Source organism: Danio rerio, chromosome 21 (assembly GCF_052040795.2).
Source record: "Danio rerio strain M-AB ecotype USA chromosome 21, GRCz13ab, whole genome shotgun sequence".
Classification (NCBI taxonomy): Eukaryota; Metazoa; Chordata; class Actinopteri; order Cypriniformes; family Danionidae; genus Danio; species Danio rerio.
This window is the reverse complement of record NC_141041.1, coordinates 51,717,501-51,739,447: the sequence shown is the minus strand read 5'-3', so window position 1 is coordinate 51,739,447 and position 21,947 is coordinate 51,717,501. Positions and strand designations below refer to the sequence as shown.

General features: G+C 45.5%; 2 protein-coding genes across 37 annotated transcripts in view; one reads left to right on the top strand and one right to left on the bottom strand.

The window, feature by feature from the left end:
• The window catches only part of galnt10 (UDP-N-acetyl-alpha-D-galactosamine:polypeptide N-acetylgalactosaminyltransferase 10 (GalNAc-T10)), a 32,141-nt gene that overhangs the window by 1,542 nt on the left and 8,652 nt on the right, over positions 1 to 21,947 (top strand). For 25 of the 31 annotated variants that reach the window (XR_015519706.1, XR_015519697.1, XR_015519705.1 and 22 more), the window contains exons 1-3: positions 15,310 to 15,470; positions 20,265 to 20,355; positions 20,575 to 20,713. Coding sequence is in view for 8 of the 31 variants with exons in the window: in NM_001441919.2 (NP_001428848.1) it covers positions 15,327 to 15,470; positions 20,265 to 20,355; positions 20,575 to 20,713 (374 nt within the window). In the remaining 23 variants the exon portion in view is untranslated. Of the gene's footprint in view, positions 1 to 15,309; positions 15,471 to 20,264; positions 20,356 to 20,574; positions 20,714 to 21,947 lie in introns of those variants that run through there. The other 6 variants (XR_015519708.1, XR_015519709.1, XR_015519710.1 and 3 more) reach the window with 1 other exon arrangement.
• Positions 291 to 10,962, bottom strand: slc22a4 (solute carrier family 22 member 4). Of its 6 annotated transcripts, none has more exons than XR_015519524.1 (11): positions 9,556 to 9,719; positions 8,005 to 9,478; positions 7,213 to 7,316; positions 6,946 to 7,100; positions 6,686 to 6,857; positions 5,103 to 5,257; positions 4,929 to 5,029; positions 4,515 to 4,729; positions 1,212 to 1,394; positions 993 to 1,128; positions 291 to 412 (listed from the first exon to the last, which is right to left on the bottom strand). XR_015519524.1 is itself a non-coding variant. In XM_087299374.1 (11 exons), the coding sequence occupies exons 2-11, from the start codon at positions 8,395 to 8,397 to the stop codon at positions 337 to 339; spliced, it is 1,662 nt and encodes a 553-aa protein (XP_087155500.1). In that variant the 5' UTR covers positions 8,398 to 9,478; positions 9,556 to 10,087; the 3' UTR covers positions 291 to 336.

Here is a 21,947-nt window from a genome sequence, read left to right as displayed (position 1 = left end):
GCTCATCACCTCCACCAAAGAGGAGTTTTAGTTATCAAACAGTTATTAACTCAGACTAGCATTAATCTAAAAGATATGCTAAATGTAAACATATTAACAGGTGCATATTTAGCAGACATTACTGCAATCTGACATAACTGAGCAGTCAGTAAACTGAGGAGTGTGAACATGTAAGACACACGTGTGGAATAAAGCCATCCACACACACACATATCACAAACCATGTAAACAATACAGCAAATAAATAAATCAATACAGCAACTCAAAGATGACAGGAGCTGGATGGGAAATGAGCTGCATTATCTGTACAGTGTTTTTATTGAATTATTTATCCAGTTATAATTTGACTTCCTGCAGAACTTTGCTCTTGTCCTCAGTGCTCGCTGCAGGGGGTTTCCTACATCTCCTCAGCCTAAGAGAGATCAAGATAATGTAATCAAATCTATTAAACATGTCAATCCAGCAGTTCCCATTGTACTTTAAGTGGCCTTAATCACTAAATTTACTTGAATAATTAGGTACAATAACACACTTATATATTACATTTGATCTGCATGTGATTACATCTTTAATAATTTCTGCTTCATCATTTATAATGTTGCTGCTGACCATCACTTACCCCACCCCCCCACGTCAACACACACACACATACACACACACACACGCATGCACACACACACACACCACCACCACCAAAGCTGTGCAACTCACCCACATCACCTCCTCAAGAGCACCAGAAGGCTTGTGCCGTACATTATGAACACAATCAGTATTGTTCTTCTTTTAATGTAAATATCCAGCAGTTAAGGCCACTTAATATACAGCAGGAGCACTACAGCTATTTAAGATCAGACTTTCAGCACATGCAGGCTGTCTAAGAGCACAAACACACAGAACTGAAGTTAGATTAAATCTCCACATGACATGCAGAAGAGCCATGTAGCCCCAGTCAGTGTTTACAGTAGTTTACTGCAGCAGGCCGGTATATTTACCCTCGTACGCTCTGCATCTGAGCGATGGTCTCTGGCAGAACCTTTCCTTTGCTCTCGGGCAGCAGTAACGACATTACGCCAGAAAACAGGGCCAGACCGCCAATCACAATGTAGGGAATGTACCTGTAGTAGTTCCCTGTACAAACACACTTCATTAGAATATATTCAAATGAGCATTAACATCAGCGGTAATGCTAATACCGCAGCAGAAGAAGATACCCAGGTATATGATGAAGGGCGAGATGATGCTGCCGATGCGGGCCGTCATGGAGCAGGAGCCCATGGCCATGTTCCTCACCACCGTAGGGAAGAGTTCAGAGGTCACGGCGTAAACCACACAGAACGCAGCCGTCACACACAGTTTACCCAGCATCTCCAGTGCCGTAGACAAACCCTGCAGCTCTGCAGGACAGATCATACAGCGCGAGGTAAATAACAGGACAGCACTCTGAGCAAACATCCCTCAGACAGTGTGAACATCCAGCGGTTATTATGCACTACATTATTTACAGAATAAAATCAACCATCATTCATTTCAGATGAGTAATTAACATAATACCACATTTGGAAAAATCCATCCTAGTTTGTAGTGTTGTAGTGTTGCTGTAGTGTTGCTGTAGTGTTGCTGTAGTGTTGCTGTAGTGTTGTTGTAGTGTTGTTGTAGTGTTGCTGTAGTGTTGCTGTAGTGTTGCTGTAGTGTTGCTGTAGTGTTGTTGTAGTGTTGCTGTAGTGTTGCTGTAGTGTTGCTGTAGTGTTGCTGTAGTGTTGTTGTAGTGTTGTTGTAGTGTTGCTGTAGTGTTGCTGTAGTGTTGCTGTAGTGTTGCTGTAGTGTTGTTGTAGTGTTGTTGTAGTGTTGCTGTAGTGTTGCTGTAGTGTTGTTGTAGTGTTGTTGTAGTGTTGCTGTAGTGTTGCTGTAGTGTTGTTGTAGTGTTGCTGTAGTGTTGCTGTAGTGTTGTTGTAGTGTTGCTGTAGTGTTGCTGTAGTGTTGTTGTAGTGTTGCTGTAGTGTTGCTGTAGTGTTGTTGTAGTGTTGCTGTAGTGTTGTTGTAGTGTTGCTGTAGTGTTGCTGTAGTGTTGCTGTAGTGTTGCTGTAGTGTTGCTGTAGTGTTGTTGTAGTGTTGCTGTAGTGTTGTTGTAGTGTTGCTGTAGTGTTGTTGTAGTGTTGTTGTAGTGTTGCTGTAGTGTTGTTGTAGTGTTGCTGTAGTGTTGCTGTAGTGTTGTTGTAGTGTTGCTGTAGTGTTGTTGTAGTGTTGCTGTAGTGTTGCTGTAGTGTTGCTGTAGTGTTGCTGTAGTGTTGTTGTAGTGCTGCTGTAGTGTTGCTGTAGTGTTGTTGTAGTGTTGTTGTAGTGTTGCTGTAGTGTTGCTGTAGTGTTGTTGTAGTGTTGCTGTAGTGTTGCTGTAGTGTTGCTGTAGTGTTGCTGTAGTGTTGCTGTAGTGTTGCTGTAGTGTTGCTGTAGTGTTGTTGTAGTGCTGCTGTAGTGTTGCTGTAGTGTTGCTGTAGTGTTGCTGTAGTGTTGCTGTAGTGTTGTTGTAGTGCTGCTGTAGTGTTGCTGTAGTGTTGTTGTAGTGTTGTTGTAGTGTTGCTGTAGTGTTGCTGTAGTGTTGTTGTAGTGTTGCTGTAGTGTTGCTGTAGTGTTGTTGTAGTGCTGCTGTAGTGTTGCTGTAGTGTTGTTGTAGTGTTGTTGTAGTGTTGCTGTAGTGTTGCTGTAGTGTTGTTGTAGTGTTGCTGTAGTGTTGTTGTAGTGTTGTTGTAGTGTTGTTGTAGTGTTGCTGTAGTGTTGCTGTAGTGTTGTTGTAGTGTTGTTGTAGTGTTGCTGTAGTGTTGTTGTAGTGTTGCTGTAGTGTTGCTGTAGTGTTGCTGTAGTGTTGCTGTAGTGTTGCTGTAGTGTTGTTGTAGTGCTGCTGTAGTGTTGCTGTAGTGTTGTTGTAGTGTTGTTGTAGTGTTGCTGTAGTGTTGCTGTACTGTTGCTGTAGTGTTGTTGTAGTGTTGTTGTAGTGTTGCTGTAGTGTTGCTGTAGTGTTGTTGTAGTGCTGCTGTAGTGTTGCTGTAGTGTTGCTGTAGTGTTGTTGTAGTGTTGCTGTAGTGTTGCTGTAGTGTTGCTGTAGTGTTGCTGTAGTGTTGTTGTAGTGTTGTTGTAGTGTTGTTGTAGTGTTGCTGTAGTGTTGCTGTAGTGTTGCTGTAGTGTTGCTGTAGTGTTGTTGTAGTGTTGCTGTAGTGTTGCTGTAGTGTTGCTGTAGTGTTGTTGTAGTGTTGTTGTAGTGTTGCTGTAGTGTTGCTGTAGTGTTGTTGTAGTGTTGTTGTAGTGTTGTTGTAGTGTTGTTGTAGTGTTGTTGTAGTGTTGCTGTAGTGTTGCTGTAGTGTTGCTGTAGTGTTGCTGTAGTGTTGTTGTAGTGTTGTTGTAGTGTTGTTGTAGTGTTGCTGTAGTGTTGCTGTAGTGTTGCTGTAGTGTTGTTGTAGTGTTGTTGTAGTGTTGCTGTAGTGTTGCTGTAGTGTTGTTGTAGTGTTGCTGTAGTGTTGCTGTAGTGTTGCTGTAGTGTTGTTGTAGTGTTGTTGTAGTGTTGCTGTAGTGTTGTTGTAGTGTTGCTGTAGTGTTGCTGTAGTGTTGTTGTAGTGTTGCTGTAGTGTTGCTGTAGTGTTGCTGTAGTGTTGCTGTAGTGTTGCTGTAGTGTTGTTGTAGTGTTGTTGTAGTGTTGCTGTAGTGTTGCTGTAGTGTTGCTGTAGTGTTGTTGTAGTGTTGCTGTAGTGTTGCTGTAGTGTTGCTGTAGTGTTGTTGTAGTGTTGTTGTAGTGTTGCTGTAGTGTTGTTGTAGTGTTGCTGTAGTGTTGCTGTAGTGTTGTTGTAGTGTTGTTGTAGTGTTGCTGTAGTGTTGCTGTAGTGTTGCTGTAGTGTTGCTGTAGTGTTGCTGTAGTGTTGTTGTAGTGTTGTTGTAGTGTTGCTGTAGTGTTGCTGTAGTGTTGCTGTAGTGTTGCTGTAGTGTTGTTGTAGTGTTGCTGTAGTGTTGCTGTAGTGTTGCTGTAGTGTTGCTGTAGTGTTGTTGTAGTGTTGCTGTAGTGTTGCTGTAGTGTTGCTGTAGTGTTGCTGTAGTGTTGCTGTAGTGTTGTTGTAGTGTTGTTGTAGTGTTGCTGTAGTGTTGCTGTAGTGTTGCTGTAGTGTTGTTGTAGTGTTGCTGTAGTGTTGCTGTAGTGTTGCTGTAGTGTTGCTGTAGTGTTGTTGTAGTGTTGCTGTAGTGTTGTTGTAGTGTTGTAGTAGTGTTGTAGTAGTGTTGCTGTAGTGTTGCTGTAGTGTTGCTGTAGTGTTGCTGTAGTGTTGCTGTAGTGTTGCTGTAGTGTTGTAGTAGTGTTATTGTGGTGTTGTAGTAGTGTTGTTGTAGGACTGCTTCACTACAGCCTTTAGTGCTCTTCACACTGTACAGATGAATACTGAACATCCTCCTCTATCTGCTGCTGTAGTTACGCTGCCGTGCCGCTGTAGACTGGCGTACTGCTTCTCTCTGCACATGTTGTATCATGATGCTGAAGTCACCTGTGGGGATCAGCTGTATGATGAAGATCAGCGCTCCGCCCAGCAGGAGAGTGGAGGCCTGGCAGATCCTCCGGCTGCAGAATCTGAGCAGCAGCGCAGCAATAATGTACGCCGGCACCTCCACCACCGCCGACAGGAAGAAGTTCAGGTACGGGTTCCCATGGAGGTTTGTGGTGTTCAGGATGAGAGCGTAGTATGACATTGTGATGACCATCCTGAAAATAAGACAGCACGTTACTCAGCTGCTGACATTCAGAATCAGAGGACAGCTCATAACACTGATTGCAGAGCTCAGCACTGGACACGCTTGGTGAAGCTCTTCCACAGTGGTGAAGCAGGACTGAGAAGGCTTTACTAACGCCAGAATGGAGACCCGTTTCTGAAGTTAATGACGAGAGCAGTAGAGAAGCGTACCACAGAAGTGAACAGATCAGGATGGTGGAAACAGCGTTACAGTTGCTCAGAATGTCCAGAATGCTGTGCTTTTGAATCCTCTTCTTTGCGGCTTCCTCAATCTGAGGAAAGATGAACCGAAACGTCAGCTTGAGAAGTGAGTTTAATCACACAGAGCAGAGCGTGACCTCTAACCTCTGAGGAGCTGAAGATGACCTCTGACCTCTGAGGAGCTGAAGATGACCTCTGGAGCCGTCACACGGTTCTTCTCAGCAGCGCGCCTCAGTACGGCTTCAGCCTCCGCCGTTCGGCCCTGAGACAGGAGCCATCGTGGAGATTCAGGAATAAACCTGGAGCAGAGAAACAAAGGCAGGTCGAGCTTCTTACTGGTTCAGTTGGAGGGAACACAGGGATTTGGGTGATGAACTAGGCTTTACATCTCTCTGCACATACCCTGAGTGTTCTGCATTGACAGCAGTCGTCGTGCCCAGCAGCGGCTTTACTTTATCAGGGAACGGTTTAGTTGCTTAGTTTAGTTAAGTAATGCCTTGTCACTTAAAGGGATTGGTATGATTTTACAATGTTTTACGGCTCGCTTTGCATCATAAACATGTTTTCCAGATTAAATTGTCATTATATGAACACCCATGTTTTAATATTCTTTCATGTGTTTCCCTGTGCACATGAATGAATGAATGAATGAATAAATGAATGATCCCATTCAGGATTATCTGAGGGTCACAGTGATGATTAACTTTGGCCTAGTTTGGTTTACACAGGACAAGAAGTGCAAAGCGATGATGCGACTAATCTAATGTCAGTGAGTTTGATGTACTGAAACAGTGTGAAGGTGTACACGTAAGAAAGGGTGTCGTGTGCAGTTTGTAACTGTCACACTTCTGAAAGAAATCCCAATGAATATTTCTGCAGTGCTGTGATCGCTGAGACCAGAGTAACAGCTCCACAGGGGCAAACAGTCTAGGCTTTCCACATGATCTGTGAGCATAAGATTGAGACTGCATTGCAAATATCATGAGAGCCTATCAACGATGTTTTTCACATGCAAGAATGTGATTTTGGCTGCATCTTAAGTGGGTTAGGGGATGGAGATCTTGTGTTGGAGCTCTGGACGCTGAATCAGTTCTCATCAGCTCCATCAGACTCTCTGCTGCAGTGTTGCCGTAGTCAGAAAGGAATCTCCTGTACCCTAGCAGGCCTAGAACAGAGCGCATCTCCTTCTTTTCCATCTAGCTCTGGGACTTGAAATCTATTTATGAGCTTTGTCACAACCCAGAGTTACACTGGTAAAAACTTGAAACTAAAATCCTGGCAAAACTTGCCAAGAAGCCACTCGTTGCACATGGCAGGGCAAGAACAAAATTAGAATATGCAAATGATTTTAATGTCCTCGTAAACAACCACTGTCATTATGATTAGCTCTCATTATAATGATATAAAGGGGTGTGTATGGTTATGGTTATGGGGATATACGAGCAACAGGTTCAGTTAAGTTAATTATTGAGTAGAAAAGGTGCAGTGTCCTTCATTATCTGTCAGTCCTTCAGCTCTGTCTTCTGTGTGTGTGGGTCAGTTTCCCACATGTTCTCATCAAGTTTGATTTGAGAAGTCCATCATTAGCGTAGGAAGTGGAGTATTTGAACACGTGAGCTGCAGGAGAGCGATGAGGCATGCGGATTATTCACAGCAGCTCTGTCTTGTCAGATCATTCAGCAGGATGACCTTCTCTCTGCTATAGCTGTGTCTGATTACACTCTTACCACCACAATGGGAAATACAGCAGGCCAGTGAGGGCGTTTGTCAGGACCAGCCATCGCCAGCTGCGGATGAAATAAGCTGCTAATGGAAAGAACATCTGCCCGATTCCAGAGCCCATGAAGACCCCCAGAGACCCGAACAGAACCCGACTCGCTGGACTCAGAATCTCACTGCCTGCAGATCAAGATGAGCTGAGTGTTGATGTCAGAGGAGATGTGATGGTGTTTAAAAGCATGCTGAGGATCAGAGCGCATTGTTTTACCTAGGACATATGCTACAACATAATTAGAGAAACCACTGAATCCCACAAAGAAGTAGATGGCGCTGAAGACCTCCCAGCTGGGAGAAAACATCTGGATGAGGATGGTGATGGTCTGCAGAGCCATCATGGCGAAGAGGACAGGTCTTCTACCATACCTGCACAGATCATAATCAGGAAAACAGTCATATTACAGTTGCAGATACTGAAGGCCAGTAACAGCCGGAGAGAGCTGTGGTGTGTGATGATGGTAACGCTGAGACTGCTGACCTGTCAGACATCTGGCCTGATAGGAAGGTTCCCACTAAAACACCACAGAAGTATATAGAGGAGGTGAGCGGGCCTTTATACTCGCGCTCACAGACCAGATCCCACTGAAAAACACCAGCAGACAACGTACAACCTCTCAAACATTCAATCTCAAACACATGATGGTGACTGATGATGCTGAAGGGTCAAAAACTGACGAACAGCAGCTTCAGTTCTGCATAATAAAGCGCGCGCAAGTGTGTGTGTGTGTATGTTTATGTGGGGGGGTTCTCTCTGTGCTGTGTTGTGGCTGGAAGAACATCCGTCAGTTAAACATTTGTGAGAATAATTGGCGGTTCACTCCGCTGTGGCAAGCCCTCAGGCTGAAGCAGACTGTATATACAATATAAAGAGGAAGAGGCTTTATCTCAGCAGGAGTTTGGTCAACTAGACCAGTGGTTCTCAAACTTTTTTCATCAAGTACCACGTTAGAAAAAAATTGTTTCTCCAAGTCCCACCAAAATGAGCAGTATTGAAATACAGTAGCGCAGTCGGCCCAGTAAAGCAGCTAAATCTCTGCACAGTTAAAAAACCTGGCAGATGACCTCAGAAATATAGCCTATATATAATATATGGCATATTATATACATCATTTTTAATAAATTTTGATTTATATGTAGCATGTAGATGACATATTTCATTCCTCCGTGTACCACTAGAAGGAAGCCCGCGTACCACTATTAGTACACGTACCACAGTTTGAGAACCACTGAACTAGACGTTAGACTCTTACTCAATAATCTGCCAACTCACCTCTGTCACGATGGTGGACTGGTAAAACTCCTGACTGTAGCTCCAGCCGTCCACACAGGGCTCCGTCTCGATCTGGCTGAGGTTGACCTCCACATTGGGGGTGTAGTTCAGCATGGAGAGCTGCCGCAGTGTGTCCAGCCTGTATCTGGAGCAGGAGCTGCGCTTTAACACTCCGTCCTGCATCTGCGTCGGGATGGCGGCGTCTCTCCACACACTGCTGATGTTGATCTGTTCTGGGATCAGACACTCGTGAGCCGGCGTATCGCCCACAAACACGATGTACAGGCCCACAAACCCATTAGGGAGGATGCTAATCGCTAAGGCTAAGAAGACCGTGAGCTGGAATTGACCCCATGTTCCCAGAAAAGACGTGATGTCGTCATAATCCCTCATTTTAGCCTTCAGTTGCCTCCACAGTTTGCAGTGGTGTCTTTCTTTTCATCATTTAATTGAGCACGTTTGTAACCCCTCCCAAACACACACACACACACACACACACACACACGTGAAATACAGTGTTTATGGTGGAGTCTGGCTGTTTAAAGTCCGGGTGTCTATCAAACATTACATCAGTTACTACTCAGCTCAGCACTGCGCTTTATTGGAGATCAACAGATTAACAGTGAAGCTGAAGAGTTTTCTGATCATTTACAGCAGCGGTGTCAAGCACCAGGGCCGCAGCTCTGCACAGTTCAGCTTTAACCCTGATTAAACGCTCCTGATCACACTGACGGAGTCCTCCAGGCTTGTGTGAATCCTCCAGGTGAGTGTGTTGGAGCAGGGCTGGAACTGACGGCCTCCAGGAGCTGGGTTTGACACCGCTGATATGAGCACAGGACAGATCATACAAGCAGCTTGACTATTAAAATTCCTACATTTGCATAGAAATGAGAATATTAAATAAAGCTGATGTAATTAAACTCTCTGAACTGGTATAATGGAGAAGGGTTATTCCAAGGCCAGTTATCAAATACACAGATTGATCAGACTTCATGTGTGTCCTCCGTCATAATGTCTGCTTGATGACCAGTCTTGTTAGACTTTCACTGACAGCCCAGATTTAGCCAAGACGTCTGTGTTTAGATGTCTATTAGACTGTATAGACTTCATTTATAAAATATGTAAACGTGTTCTACATAAGCTGTAACCCAACTGCTTTTACTGGAGTAGGAGGAATTGTGTGTGCTTCTTGAATATAACTGATTTCAACACAGATTTAATCACAATCAGACTTATAAGTGTAAGTGAAAGCATCCATCCATCCATCTCTGCTATGCCCTGCCCTGACCCCTTCCCTACATCCAGACACCATCCGCAAGTGTTCTAGACCTCATGTCCATCTATGTTGACCTTTGCCCTGGTCCAGTAGCTCCAGGAGTGGGTGTGCTGTGCCTGGGTGAGCCCATGGTGAAGTTACGGACACTGGTTTCTATTTGTCCATGCCTTTCTCAGCTCTCCACTTTGGTTAGGGGCTCTGGATGTGGGATCTGAATGAGTCAGTGCTCTTATTCCTATTTTTAATCATCTATTTTTATTCCATCGTTTACTTACTGTGTTCCTGTTTCACAGTTTTTCTTCTGTTGTTCTGTATCCTCCATTTATGTGCATTGGCTAATCTCTTTGGTTTCCTCCTCCAAAAGCTGGACTGTTCCCTCTAAAGGGCCATTTCCAATGTTTTCCGGGAGTGAACACTCTCCAATCCCTCTCTATTCCCAGTCAAACTGTTTCTGTTCACGTCTCTGGTTTAGGCTGTTGTGGAACAAGAAACACGACTGAAATGTCTGCTGTATTAGTCTGTGGCGTAATCGTCCCTCAGCAGATATCTGTGCAGGGGTGAAAGATTGAGGACAGTGGAGATCTGGCTGAGGACGGCTTCTCTGCACAGGCGTTCGGTTTGGAAATCAGTTGAGGACAGATGAATGTGATTATATTGTCCACTGTGTTATAAAGAGGCTACAAAGAAAGAAAGAAAGCAAGCCTCCTGTAAATCTCCTCATGGACAGAAGAGGCTCGCTGAGAGAACATCAGTATTCAGGACATGTTCAGTCCTTCTCGAGCAGCCTTTCCCCCAGTGAAGTGTCCTGCGGAGGGTAAATGAGCGCTCTGCTTTATGTGGAGGAGGGATTATCACTCATTAGTGTAGTAATGACTCTCACCCGTCACGTTCAGTAGATGAAAGCTTTGTAAAATGACAGTCTGAACATTATTTACTAAACACACACGCATGCACACTGCACACTACTGTAACACAGTTTGTGCTGAACACATAACAGGAAGCTCAAAGGCTCTGTCTCTGGATCAGCACATGCCCACTGATGCTGCAGGACTTTACAACAGGCAAATCAGAGGCAGGGTGACACGGTGGCTCTGTGGTCAGCACTGTGGCCTCACAGCAAGAAGGTTGCTGGTTCGAGTGCGAATGTTTCTGTGTGGAGTTTGCATGTTCTCCCCGTGTTGGCATGGGTTTCCCCCACATTCTAACCACACGCGCTGTAGGGGAACTGATCAACTACACTGGCCGTAGAGTTTGAGTGTGTGTGTGTGTGTGTGTGTGTGTGTGTAAATTAGTGTGATTGGGTGTTTCCCAGTACTGGGTTGCAGCTGGAAGGGTATCCGCTGTGTAATAACATATGCTGGATAAGTTGGCAGTTCATTCCACTGTGGTGACCCTTAATTAATTAACTAAGCCGAAGGGAGATGAATGGATGAAAGCGGAGGCGTATGAGTGCTGCTTCACGTGAGTGTGGAATATCAAAAACACGATCAGAGGGAATCGTTGACGTGTCTCTGTCTGGACCTGTCTGCCATCCATAATCATGCTGTATTCTGAGTTCTGACTGAGAAACACGGTGTGAACCGGGTGAAAACACGCACCCTGGTGCCCGCAGGTGCTTCAGCGTGTGCTGCTGAGCTGCTGAACCGGTTGCTGGAATGCAGAACATTAAAATGAGATCTTCTGAGTGTCAGAGTGAGTCTTTATCGCCACACGAGCTGTGGATGGACTGTGTGAAGGCTGGTCTCTCCGTCTCCCTTCTTACACACATTTCTGATCTAGCTGCTCGTGTTTATCTGTCCTTCTGTTCATGAGTCTGACAGTTCTGCCCTCATCATTGCTTTACATGCAGGTCTTCAGTGTGGATGAACACACCTGGTTAACCTGCAACCATGGAGAGAATCCCTGACAGCAGTTTGATATGCAGACTTTCAGCATGAAACTTTTCACATGGCAGCAGCTCACTGCATTTAGCCATGTAGACATGCCAAGAGGATCTGCTGCAGGTCAGAGCGAGCATCAGAATGGGGAAGAAAGGGGATTTAAGAGACTCTGAATGTGGCATGGTTGTTGCTGCCAGACGGGCTGCTCTGAGTATTTCAGAAACTGCTGATCTACTGGAATTTTCACGCACAACCATCTCTAGGGTTTACAGAGAATGCTCTGACAAAGAGGAAATATCCAGTGAGTGGCAGTTCTGTGGGCGCAAATGCCTTGTTGATGAGGCCAGAGGTCAGAGGAGAATGGCCAGACTGGTTCCAGCTGATAGAAAGGCAACAGTAACTCAAATAAGCACTCGTTACAACCGAGCTCTGCAGAAGAGCATCTCTGAACACACAACACGTCCAACCTTGAGGCGGATGGGCTACAGCAGCAGAAGAGCACACCGGGTGCCGCTCCTGTCAGCTAAGAACAGGAAACTGAGGCTACAATTCACACAGACTCACCAAAACTGGACAATAGAAGATTGGAGAAACGTTGCTGCTCTGATGAGTCTCCATTTCTGCTGACACATTCAGATGCTCGGCTCAGACAGCATGAAAGCATGGATCATCCTGCCTTGTATCAGCGGTTCAGGCTGGTGGTGGTGGTGTAATGGTGTGGGGGAGATTTTCTTTGGGTCCATTAGTACCAATTGAGCATCAACGTCACAGCCTACCTGAGTATTGCTGCTGACCATGTCCATCCCTTTGCTAGTAAGGTGTACCTAATAAAGTGGCCGGTGAGTGTGAACTTCTGTCAAGAACTCAATTCTATCAAGGCAGACCCACAAAGTATTGTGTTGAAGATGGCACCCTCTACTGTCAGAGCAGGTTTTCGCTATCAAATGAATCACTCTGTGTATTATTATTGATGTAAAGCCCTCTACTCATCAGATATCCCTGTGTGTGTGTCTGCAGAAGTCTGTGTCTGCGTGTGTTTAGTTGTTTATTAGTTTATTAAAGTGTTGTGTGTGTGCAAAAGTGTGTTTAAACACAATTATATCCACTTGTTTGGTCAACAAACCAAGTCTCTTATATAATTTATCCACTAAAATGGATATAAAATAGATAAATACAGAAATATAGAGCATGAAATAAACAGACTGAGTGATGGGGTAGAGATCTGTGTGCCCAGATTTGGTGTCCTTCTGTGAGTGTAGGTCAGAATTCCCTCAGTCCTACGGTCATGTTCTCTCAGATTAGCCTGCAGATGAAGTCACCGCTCGACCTCTTCCTCATCTGTAAACTGCTTTAGAAATGTTGAAGTTTGCATGAACTACTGTTAATGAATGCTGTGAGGGCACTGATCACTCTGCTGCTGATGCAGTAAATGCAGGAGCATCGGGCGTCACTGTGGCACAGTACCACGATCACCTCACAGCAAGAAGGTCGCTGGTTTGAGTCTCGGCTTGGTCATTTGATGTTTCTGTGTGGAGTTTGCATGTTCTCCCCGTGTTGGCGTGGGTTTCCTCCGGGTGTTCCGGTTTCCCCCACAGTCCAAACACATGCGCTATAGGGGAACTGATCAACTACACTGGCCATAGTGTATGAGTGTGTGTGTGTGTGTGTGTGTGTGTGTATGAGTGTGTGTGTGTGTGTGTGTGTGTGTGTGTGTGTGTGTGGAATGAGTGTGTATGGGTGTTTCCTAGTACTGGGTTGCAGCTGGAAGGTCATCCGCTGTGTAAAAAATATGCTGGATAAGTTGGTGTTTCATTTCGCTGTGGAGACCTCTGATTAGTAAAGAGACTAAGCTGAAAAGAAAATAAGTGAGTGAATAATGGAGCATGATCAAAGCCTGACTTGGTTTGTAATGGCTCTGTTGATCAATGGCGCCCTCTGGTGTGTGTGTCCAGAACTGCATGTAAATGACAGCATTACAGGAGTGATGTCTCGCTTCCTCGGTGCTCTGTAAACATGTTCCTTTACTTGTAGCTTTAATAAGCGGATGTGGATTGCTCTGTTTCTGTTCGGCTTTCCGGCGCTAGTGTGCGCTGAACCCTTTCCAAAGTATATGTCTTGTCCGGATCTGACCTGAGCCATTGGCACTTACAGACTTGTGGAGAGACGTTTGGCCATGGGCACCTTCCTGAGCTCCATGTGGCCGGAGGTTTTTTCTTCTGCCTTGATTTTCCAGGTCGTCTGTCTTTGATTCATGTTAAGTAATGTGTTCAGTAGCTGAATCCAGCCTTTGCTTTCTCAAGTGCCCTTTCTGTTCCCTGAATCCGCCCTTCGCCTTCTCCGACAGCAGCAGTGTCATCATCACGCTTCATCTCTGATGCTTTACTCTCCATCGCTGACAGTGAGACAGCCGTATCCATCAGCCCCTGTCGGTGTTGTTCTGATATCGGCTCTGAGTGACCTCACTTCACTTCTCTTAAAGCTTGAGTTGGATTCTCCATGTGAGTGGCCACGTCTTCCACTTCACTTGATACACTTGTTGAAGTTGTAACAGCGGTCTTACGTCCTCAGGTGAACATGTCACACTGTTGGTCACGGAGGGGTTTGGCGTATCAGCGCTGATCTGATTTCCTGAGCTTGCAGGTTTTGTTGAGGACAGGGCCGGAGTGGGACTCCTTTTCAGCCCTTGAGTTTCAAGCCTCAGACCGGCCCACCTCAGTTCACGACTGACTATATTAAAATAAGGTCATTCCAATTCAGTTTCTAATGACACTATCACGTCTTTTTTTGAGAAAACAGCTGCTTTAGAACTTCAAATTTTCAACAACCCTAACAGTATTATATGTCTTAACAATAAAAAAAATAAAATAAAAACATACTCAGACGAGGATCAAACCCCGGGTTGGCAGCGTAGTAATCTAACGTGCTAACCACTGGACCACAACAGCGACTTATCTGAGTTAAATCATCATTAACCTGCAGGCTGGTTATATATAAAAAGAGCAGAGCTGCGGTAAAAGTAAATAAATAAATTCATTTAAAAAGTGTGCTGCATTTTTTAAAAAGATTGCTGAGAGCAACAGATTCTGGAGCTAGGGACACCGGCCCTCGCGGCCAAAAAACGGACTGGCCCACCGGGAATTCTCCCGGTCCTCCCGATTAGCCAATCCGGGCTTGGTTGAGGATATTTAATTCAGATTTAGCACGGTTTCTCAGAGCTCTAAAGTCAAGCTGGCCACTTGACTCCCCATAATCATGTTGATGACTGAGTTATTACGATCTCTTCATGATGTCAAGATATGATGATAACAAATCTCAGATCCTCTTTTAAATGACTGAGCGGATGAGAGATACTGATCCTCAAACCTCCTCCATAATAATGACGTGTGTGGTGATTATAAAGGTCTTATGACAGTCTTACGAACACCCCCTTCAGGAACAGTGTTTCCAACAGTGCTGAGTGCGCTCTTATCACACATGACCTCTGGAGAGAGACGGAGAGTTTACTGAAGTAAGCCTTTGAGCACTGCTCCTCTCCTGTGAACAGACCGACTCCTCTCTGAGTGCAGGAGTAGTCATGAAGCAGTAATATTAGCGTCAGGAGATGAACTGGTGGGAGTGAAGGGAATGAAAGCGCTTTATGAGTTTAGCTAAAGGGTGAGTTCATCCACAACATTAAATAATCTTGTTTCCGCTGAACACAGAAGAAGATATCTTGAAGAAAACCTGTAACCATCCACTTTCATAGTCTAAAAATAATGCGGTGGACGTCAGTGACAGGTCTCTATCATTCTTCAAAGTATCCTCTCTTGTGTTCAACAGCAGACAGAAGCTCGTGCAGGTCTGAAACTTCTCAGTAAACAGCTGAGAGAGCATCTTCTGCACTCCTGGATGAGCTGCTCCGCCCCGGGGACCGTCGCGCACACATCCGCACACACCAGCCCGGTTTACGGCTGATCCTCAGCTTATACGTTAAATCTGTTGTAGAATATGGCCAAAGTAAGGCTTCCGGAGAAGGAACAGAGCATTCGGTGTTTTTAAAGTAAGACGCAGCGAGGTTAACCCTTAGCGGACTCCCCCGTCAGGAAGCTGCATTGGTTCGGTCCTGAGCGCGGAAGCGAGCTGAAGTTTGCGGATCTGTCGGAGCGTCGCGGAGACATCGCGAGGAGATGCGGCGCAGGCAGAAGCGGCTGCTGCGGGTCGGGCTGCTGCTCTCCGCGGCGCTGCTGCTGCTGCTGCTGGGCTCCGTCAGTCTGGAGCGCCGGCTGGACGCGGAGGAGCCGGAGGGCGGAGCGGGACTCGCGCAGATGCAGGTACCGGCGCACAGCACTCACAGCCCGGCCGTCGGCGCACACTCGGAGACCGGGCGATACTTTCGACGTCCCGCTGTCTGACGCGTCGCTCGCGCTGCTCACGCGTTGTCGCCGTGTTCGGTAGTCATTAGTTGGCCGGTAATAACAGTAATGCTGTTCTGGTCAAAGTTCACGAATTATTAGAGCTGATCAGTGATCACGGAAACCGAGTCCCGGTGCTGCACATCACACAACTAACTTTAAAAAACTTTCCTATTCTGTCTGACTCCACAAACAGCAGCTCAGCCCTGGCCTGCTTACTGAAAGAGTTTTATTAAAGTGTCGAGGTGAAAGGTCAGTGTTTTCTGCGTCGATTTATTACGAAACTGATCACACATCGATAATGATCATTAATGTCGCATTACTCAGTCCAGGGTGCAGTTCTGCTCGGACGGGTTCACCTGTATGCGGAAATACTGAATGTGCTGATGTTGGAGATGAGCCTGCATGTATGTCACATCATACATTACATTTACATTTCTGCAGATCATACACTGCGGGTTATTAAACATGTATCTGGTGTGAGGAATTTACTTAATTTGCTTCAAGAATACATTAGCAGCATATCTCCTGACCAAAAACATACACAGACTCGCAGAGAGATGTGTGTTTCAGCTGTGTGTGTGTGTGTGTGTGTGTGTGTGTGTGTGTGTGCATAGGATATAGAATATAACTAAAGAAATACTAAACATATGATGTAGAAGATTAACTAGAGCATGAGCTTATGGGTGTGTGTGTGTGTGTGTGTGTGTGTGTGTGTGTGTGTGTGTGTGTGTGTGTGTGTGTGTGTGTGTGTGTGTGTGTGTGTGTGTGTGGTATGATCTGAACACTGGGCTGAACATGAGCAAACATGAGGAGATTATGAACTCAACTCAAAGGCGAGTCTGAGTCTGACGCCTCCTCCAGTGTTCATCAGTGAGATGATGGTCTGTGATGTTCATCTAAGTGAAGTTTATTTATACACTAATGTGGAGAGGATCACGTGCTTGTGATCGCTTGTGTCCTATCCCGCATTATCCAATTCATGATTCACCAATCAGACGATTCCTAAACCACTATTAATCCAGACTAATCCAACTCAGTTCCAAAGACATGCTGCTAGTCAGTAGTTATCTCTTAAGAGCAACCACTGTTCACTAGCTACTAATGCAGGGGAGTTCTCCAGATCTACCTGAGCTCAAACTCCCCTCTTGCCTTGCAAACGGGAGGGAGTCCCGGGCTCGAGGATCTTTTGAGCTCAGGGCTCTCTCCCAGGACAGCATGCCAAACACGCTGTGAACTCTTGTATAAACTGAAATGTCATCTACAAACAATAATATATAAACACTAATATAACATAAACACTAATATAAACATAAACACTAATATAACATAAACACTAATATAAACATAAACACTAATATAACATAAACACTAATATAAACACTAATATAACATAAACACTAATATAATATAAACACTAATATAAACACTAATATTAACACTAATATAATATAAACACTAATATAAACACTAATATTAACACTAATATAATATAAACACTAATATAAACTCTATAAAATCCTGCACAGATAAAATAAGTCCTGCACTGCTACAGTAGAGGAGGCTAGTAGACATATTAACACATGAAAACACGATTTACTAGTAAAATACTAATTTTCACAAACACAGAAAGCTTTATAAAGTTTTAAACTTCACATTTTAGCCTTTAAACCATTTATAGGGGATTCACTTTACAATCAGCAGAACAACATTTCAGATCTGCGGACATGGAGATGGAAACGTTAATGACCAAACACCCTCACACACACATTTACATCAGTCAGATCATCTGATCAGCAGACTACAGCACTGAAGCTCAGGCACTGATGAAGACGTCACTCACAGCTGATCACAGCACAGTTTCTGCATGTTTTATCTTCTCGCAGGGAAAGTTTCTCCTACTCAGTTGCACATGTCTTTTTTGTGCATCTTTAAACTTTGCAAATCGTGGTGTTTCCATTAAGCATGTTTAATGCAGCATTCTGAAATACACATGAAAATAGAGGAATCATGGAAACAAAGCTATTGTGCATTACAGACGTCTGCTCCAGTGTTCCTGCAGCCGCTCAGAGCCTCCAGATAGAGCTGAGGGTAAAGTCTGCTCATAAACCCTCTCCAGGTGTGTTTGATGTGTGTGTCTGTGTGTGTGTGTGTGTGTGTGTGTGTGTGTGTGTGTGTGTGTGTGTGTGTGTGTGTGTGTGTGTGTGTGTGAAAATACCCTGATATACTCTGCAGGATGGAGAAACACACCAGCTGTACATCATCCAGATGAGTTTATCAGGTGTCCGTGATGATATGAGTTTATATCAGTGATATCAGTTTTCTGCAGCAGTCTATGCAGAAATGAGCAATACGGATGTTTCTGTCTGTATTTAGAAGCATCAGCTTGCCTGATTATTATTATTATTATTATTACATATATATGAGTATTATATCTCAGTGTCATTATTCAGATGAGTGTGGATTCTGTTGTGTTGACTGATTATAGACATGTCCCAGTGCTGATCAACATATTCAGCAGGTCAGTGCGGTAACCCCAGGCCATGTTCATGCACATGCTGTCAGTAAAGCCGGTTCTGGTATTCCTCCAGTGTGTGTTTTCAGATGGAGCGGTGTAGCAGAGCTGTATTTCACAGATGATCTGCGCAACATCATCGTTTAATCGATTTGTTTGTTCATGGGTAAGACCACGACTGACACACACACACAAACACACACTCAGGGCTGTGCCCTCCAGTGAGCGTCCGCTCCACAGGGCTGAATGGTGGTGTTGTGAGCTCTCCATGGCTCTGCTCCAGCGGCTCTGATAGTGTCTCTGTGTGAGCGGAGCAGGAGCCGGAGCTTCAGCAGGTGCAGGACACCATCAGTCCCTCACCCACATTCACATTCACTACTGTAGTTCAGCTCAGTGGAGCTCAGAAGCAGATCATCGAGCCGCACACAGGGCTTCAGCTGATCCACCGTACCGCAGCTCACTGCAGACGTGTCCTCTGTCCTTCTTTACCCAGAGGGAGGGTCTGTTTGTCAAAGAGGTGCAGCTGAGAGCGCTACACTAATAACCAAACAGCAGCAGAAGGATCAGGCATCACAGCTGCACATACTGATAACACCTGTTCTGTCCCTCACCTGTCCCTCACCTGCTCTACACTTGTCCCTCACCTGCTCTACACCTGTCCCTCACCTGCTCTACACCTGTCCCTCACCTGCTCTACACCTGTACCTCACCTGCTCTACACCTGTCCCTCACCTGCTCTACACCTGTCCCTCACCTGCCCTACACCTGTAACTCACCTGCTCTACACCTGTACCTCACCTGCTCTACACCTGTACCTCACCTGCTCTACACCTGCCTCCAATTGTTGTACACCTGTCTTAGTTTCATATATTTCTCATACTTGTTCCACAGCTCTCCTGCACCTGCCCTTCTCCTGTCCCACACTTGCTGCTTATCTTTCCCACACCTGTCCGACACCTGTCACATCTGTCCCACACCTCTCCATCACCTCCCCTGTCTGGATTAAATACAGTTTTCAGAGGTGTGTGTTGGCATTTTGGGGACAGTTCCTCTGTTCCCATTTTTTAAATGAGGAAGCGGAGGGAGTGTTCCAACTTTAGGGCAATCACACTCCTCAGCCTCCCTGGAAAAGACTATTCCAGAGTCCTGGAGAGGACGACCGGGCTGATAGTGGTACCTTGGGTTCAGAAGGAACCATGTGGATTTTGTATGGGCTATGGGACCCTCGATCAGCTCTATATACCCTCATTAGGGTGCTGGAGGGATTGCCAGGGTGCTCTGGGAGTATGGGCTACGAGGCCCTCTGTTAAGCTCTGTCCAGTCCCTGTATGAGCGGAGCAGGAGTTTGGATTGGAACAGGTCTTACTTGTTCCCGGTGCATGTTGGACTCCAGCAGGGCTGGTTCTGTTCATGATTTTCATGGACAGAGTTTCTAGGTGCAGCCTAGGCCCGGAGTCTCTTCCTCTCTGCTGTTTGCAGATGTTGTTATTCTGTTGGCTCCATCAGACCTGGAGCTTCAGCAGGCACTGGGCCGCTCTGCTGCAGAGTGTGAAGCAGCAGGGATGAGAATCGGCTCCTCCAGAAGGTGGAAGGCTGTTCAGGAGTGAGGGAAGGATTTAGCATGAGATTGATGACCGTTCCCTTAACAAATGTGTGCAGATCTTTAGCAATATTCTCTAAGTGTCAATGTAAAACTCTTGCATAATAATGGCATTTCCCTTAACCGCTCTTCTGTGACTGAATTCATCCTCTCATGATGAGTTATTCAAAAACATGACATTAGGTTTACGAATACAGCAGTCGACACACTAGAAGCTTTCACAGAGGGAAACACGCTTTACTGGCAAAGCAAGACCCGCAGATGAAAGCCCGAACAGCGCTGACACTTTATGACACTTTATGACACTTTATGACACTTTATGACACTTTATGACACTTTTTGTTTAATTGAGTTTGTTTTGTTGTATTTGAAGCATTTTTCTGTTATTTGACGCAAACCGTATGGGGCTCGACATGATTCCTATCAGAGGCTCTTCTGTACGGGCTAAAGATCCTCCTAGTACAAACTCATCTGCACCGTCACAGTCTCTTAGAGCGCTTAAAAACCCTTCGCTCAGCTCCATCAGAGGAAACATTTACACTACATTAAACGTATGTGTGTGTGTGTGTGTGTGTGTGTGTGTGTGTGTGTGTTTTAGAAAGTGAACAGAAAGCAAGTGCTGAAGGATGGCGTCCGGAAGAAGGACTGGCATGACTATGCAGCCATCAGGAGTGACGCGGCACGAACAGGTACAGCAGACCTGCAGGAGTGTGAAACTCTCTTTTTGTGTGTGCGTTCATTACCTTTTCTCTCTGTGTGTGTGTGTGTGTGTGTGTGTGTGTGTGTGTGTGTGTGTGTGTGTGTGTGTGTGTGTGTGTGTGTGTGTGTGTGTGTGTGTGTGTGTGTGTGTGTGTGTGTGTGTGTGTGTGTGTGTGTGTGTGTGTGTGTGTGTGTGTGTGTGTGTGCAGGTGCTGGAGAGCAGGGCCGGCCGTACCCACTGACGGATGCAGAGCGTGTTGATCAGGCCTACAGAGAGAACGGCTTCAACATCTTCGTCAGCGACCGCATCGCCCTCAACAGATCACTGCCTGACATCAGACACCCCAAGTGAGACACACTCCTTTATCTGCAATAAACACACACACAGGTAAATGAACACACATCAGTACGAGTACAGCTACACGGACTCCAGAAGGACTCTATACAGTGCTGTTTGTCTAGTTAAATACAATTATTTGGTTGACTTGTAACAGTGCCCCATTGCTGAAGACAAATATATTCAGCAGACAGCAGCGGACCAACTGGTTTAACCAGATAGAGAGAAGCGTGTCGACAACACCTGTCAATGGGAAAGGGGTATCGGGAAAGGGGCTTTCAGAAATAAAACTCTGGGAAAAGGCCTTGGGAACATGATTTAAAAAAGTGATTTTGGTTTAAGCAACTTGGGGAATCGACTTGGGGAAGTGACTCGGAATAGTGACTCAGGCAAGTGACTTGGGAAAGTGTCTCAGGGAAGTGATTTGGTTTAAGTGACATGGGCAAAGGGTCTTGCCGAATCGACTTGGAAGGGGTCTTGGGAATTCAATTTGGGGAAGGGGCCTAGGTAAAGTGGCTCGGTGAAGCGGCCTCTGAAAAGAGGATGAGGGACCTCACGAAAGTGACTTGGGAAAAGGGCATTGCCAAAATGATTAGGGGAAGGGGCATCAGGAAAGCGGTTCGAGAAAGTCACTTGGGAAAGGGCCTCACAAAAGTGACTTGGGGAAGGGGCTTCTGGAAAGTGGCTCAGGGAATCGACTTTGGTAAGGGGCATCACTAAAGTGACTCAGGGAAGGGCCCTCGTGAAAGTAGGTTAGGGTTAAGAACTTGAGGAAAGGGCAACAGAGGCATCACATTTGACAGAGGACCACAATGGAAATAAGCCCAGGGCTTTATTGTGTTTTTATCCTCGACAGTTTTTTTTAACAAAGTGTATGGAATACTTTTTGTACAGTTTGTCTAAAATCTGTCAAATAAAATTCAATTCAATTCAATTCAATTCACTAAAGCCACTCCAGAAAGTGACTCAGGGAAGGGCCCTCACAAAAGTTATTTGGGGAAAGAGCATCAGGAAAGTGGCTCGAGAAAGTGACTTGGGAAAAGGGCATTGCGAAAATGAATTTGGGAAGGGACATCAGGAAAACGGTTCGAGAAAGCAACTTGGGGAAGGGCCTCGCGAAAGTGACCAGGGGGGCCTCTGGAGAGTGGCTCAGGGAATCGACTTGGAGAAGGGGATCAAGAAAGCAGCTTGAGAAAGTGACCCGGGGAAGAAACCTCTGGGAAGGGGTCTTTGACTTATGTGCTG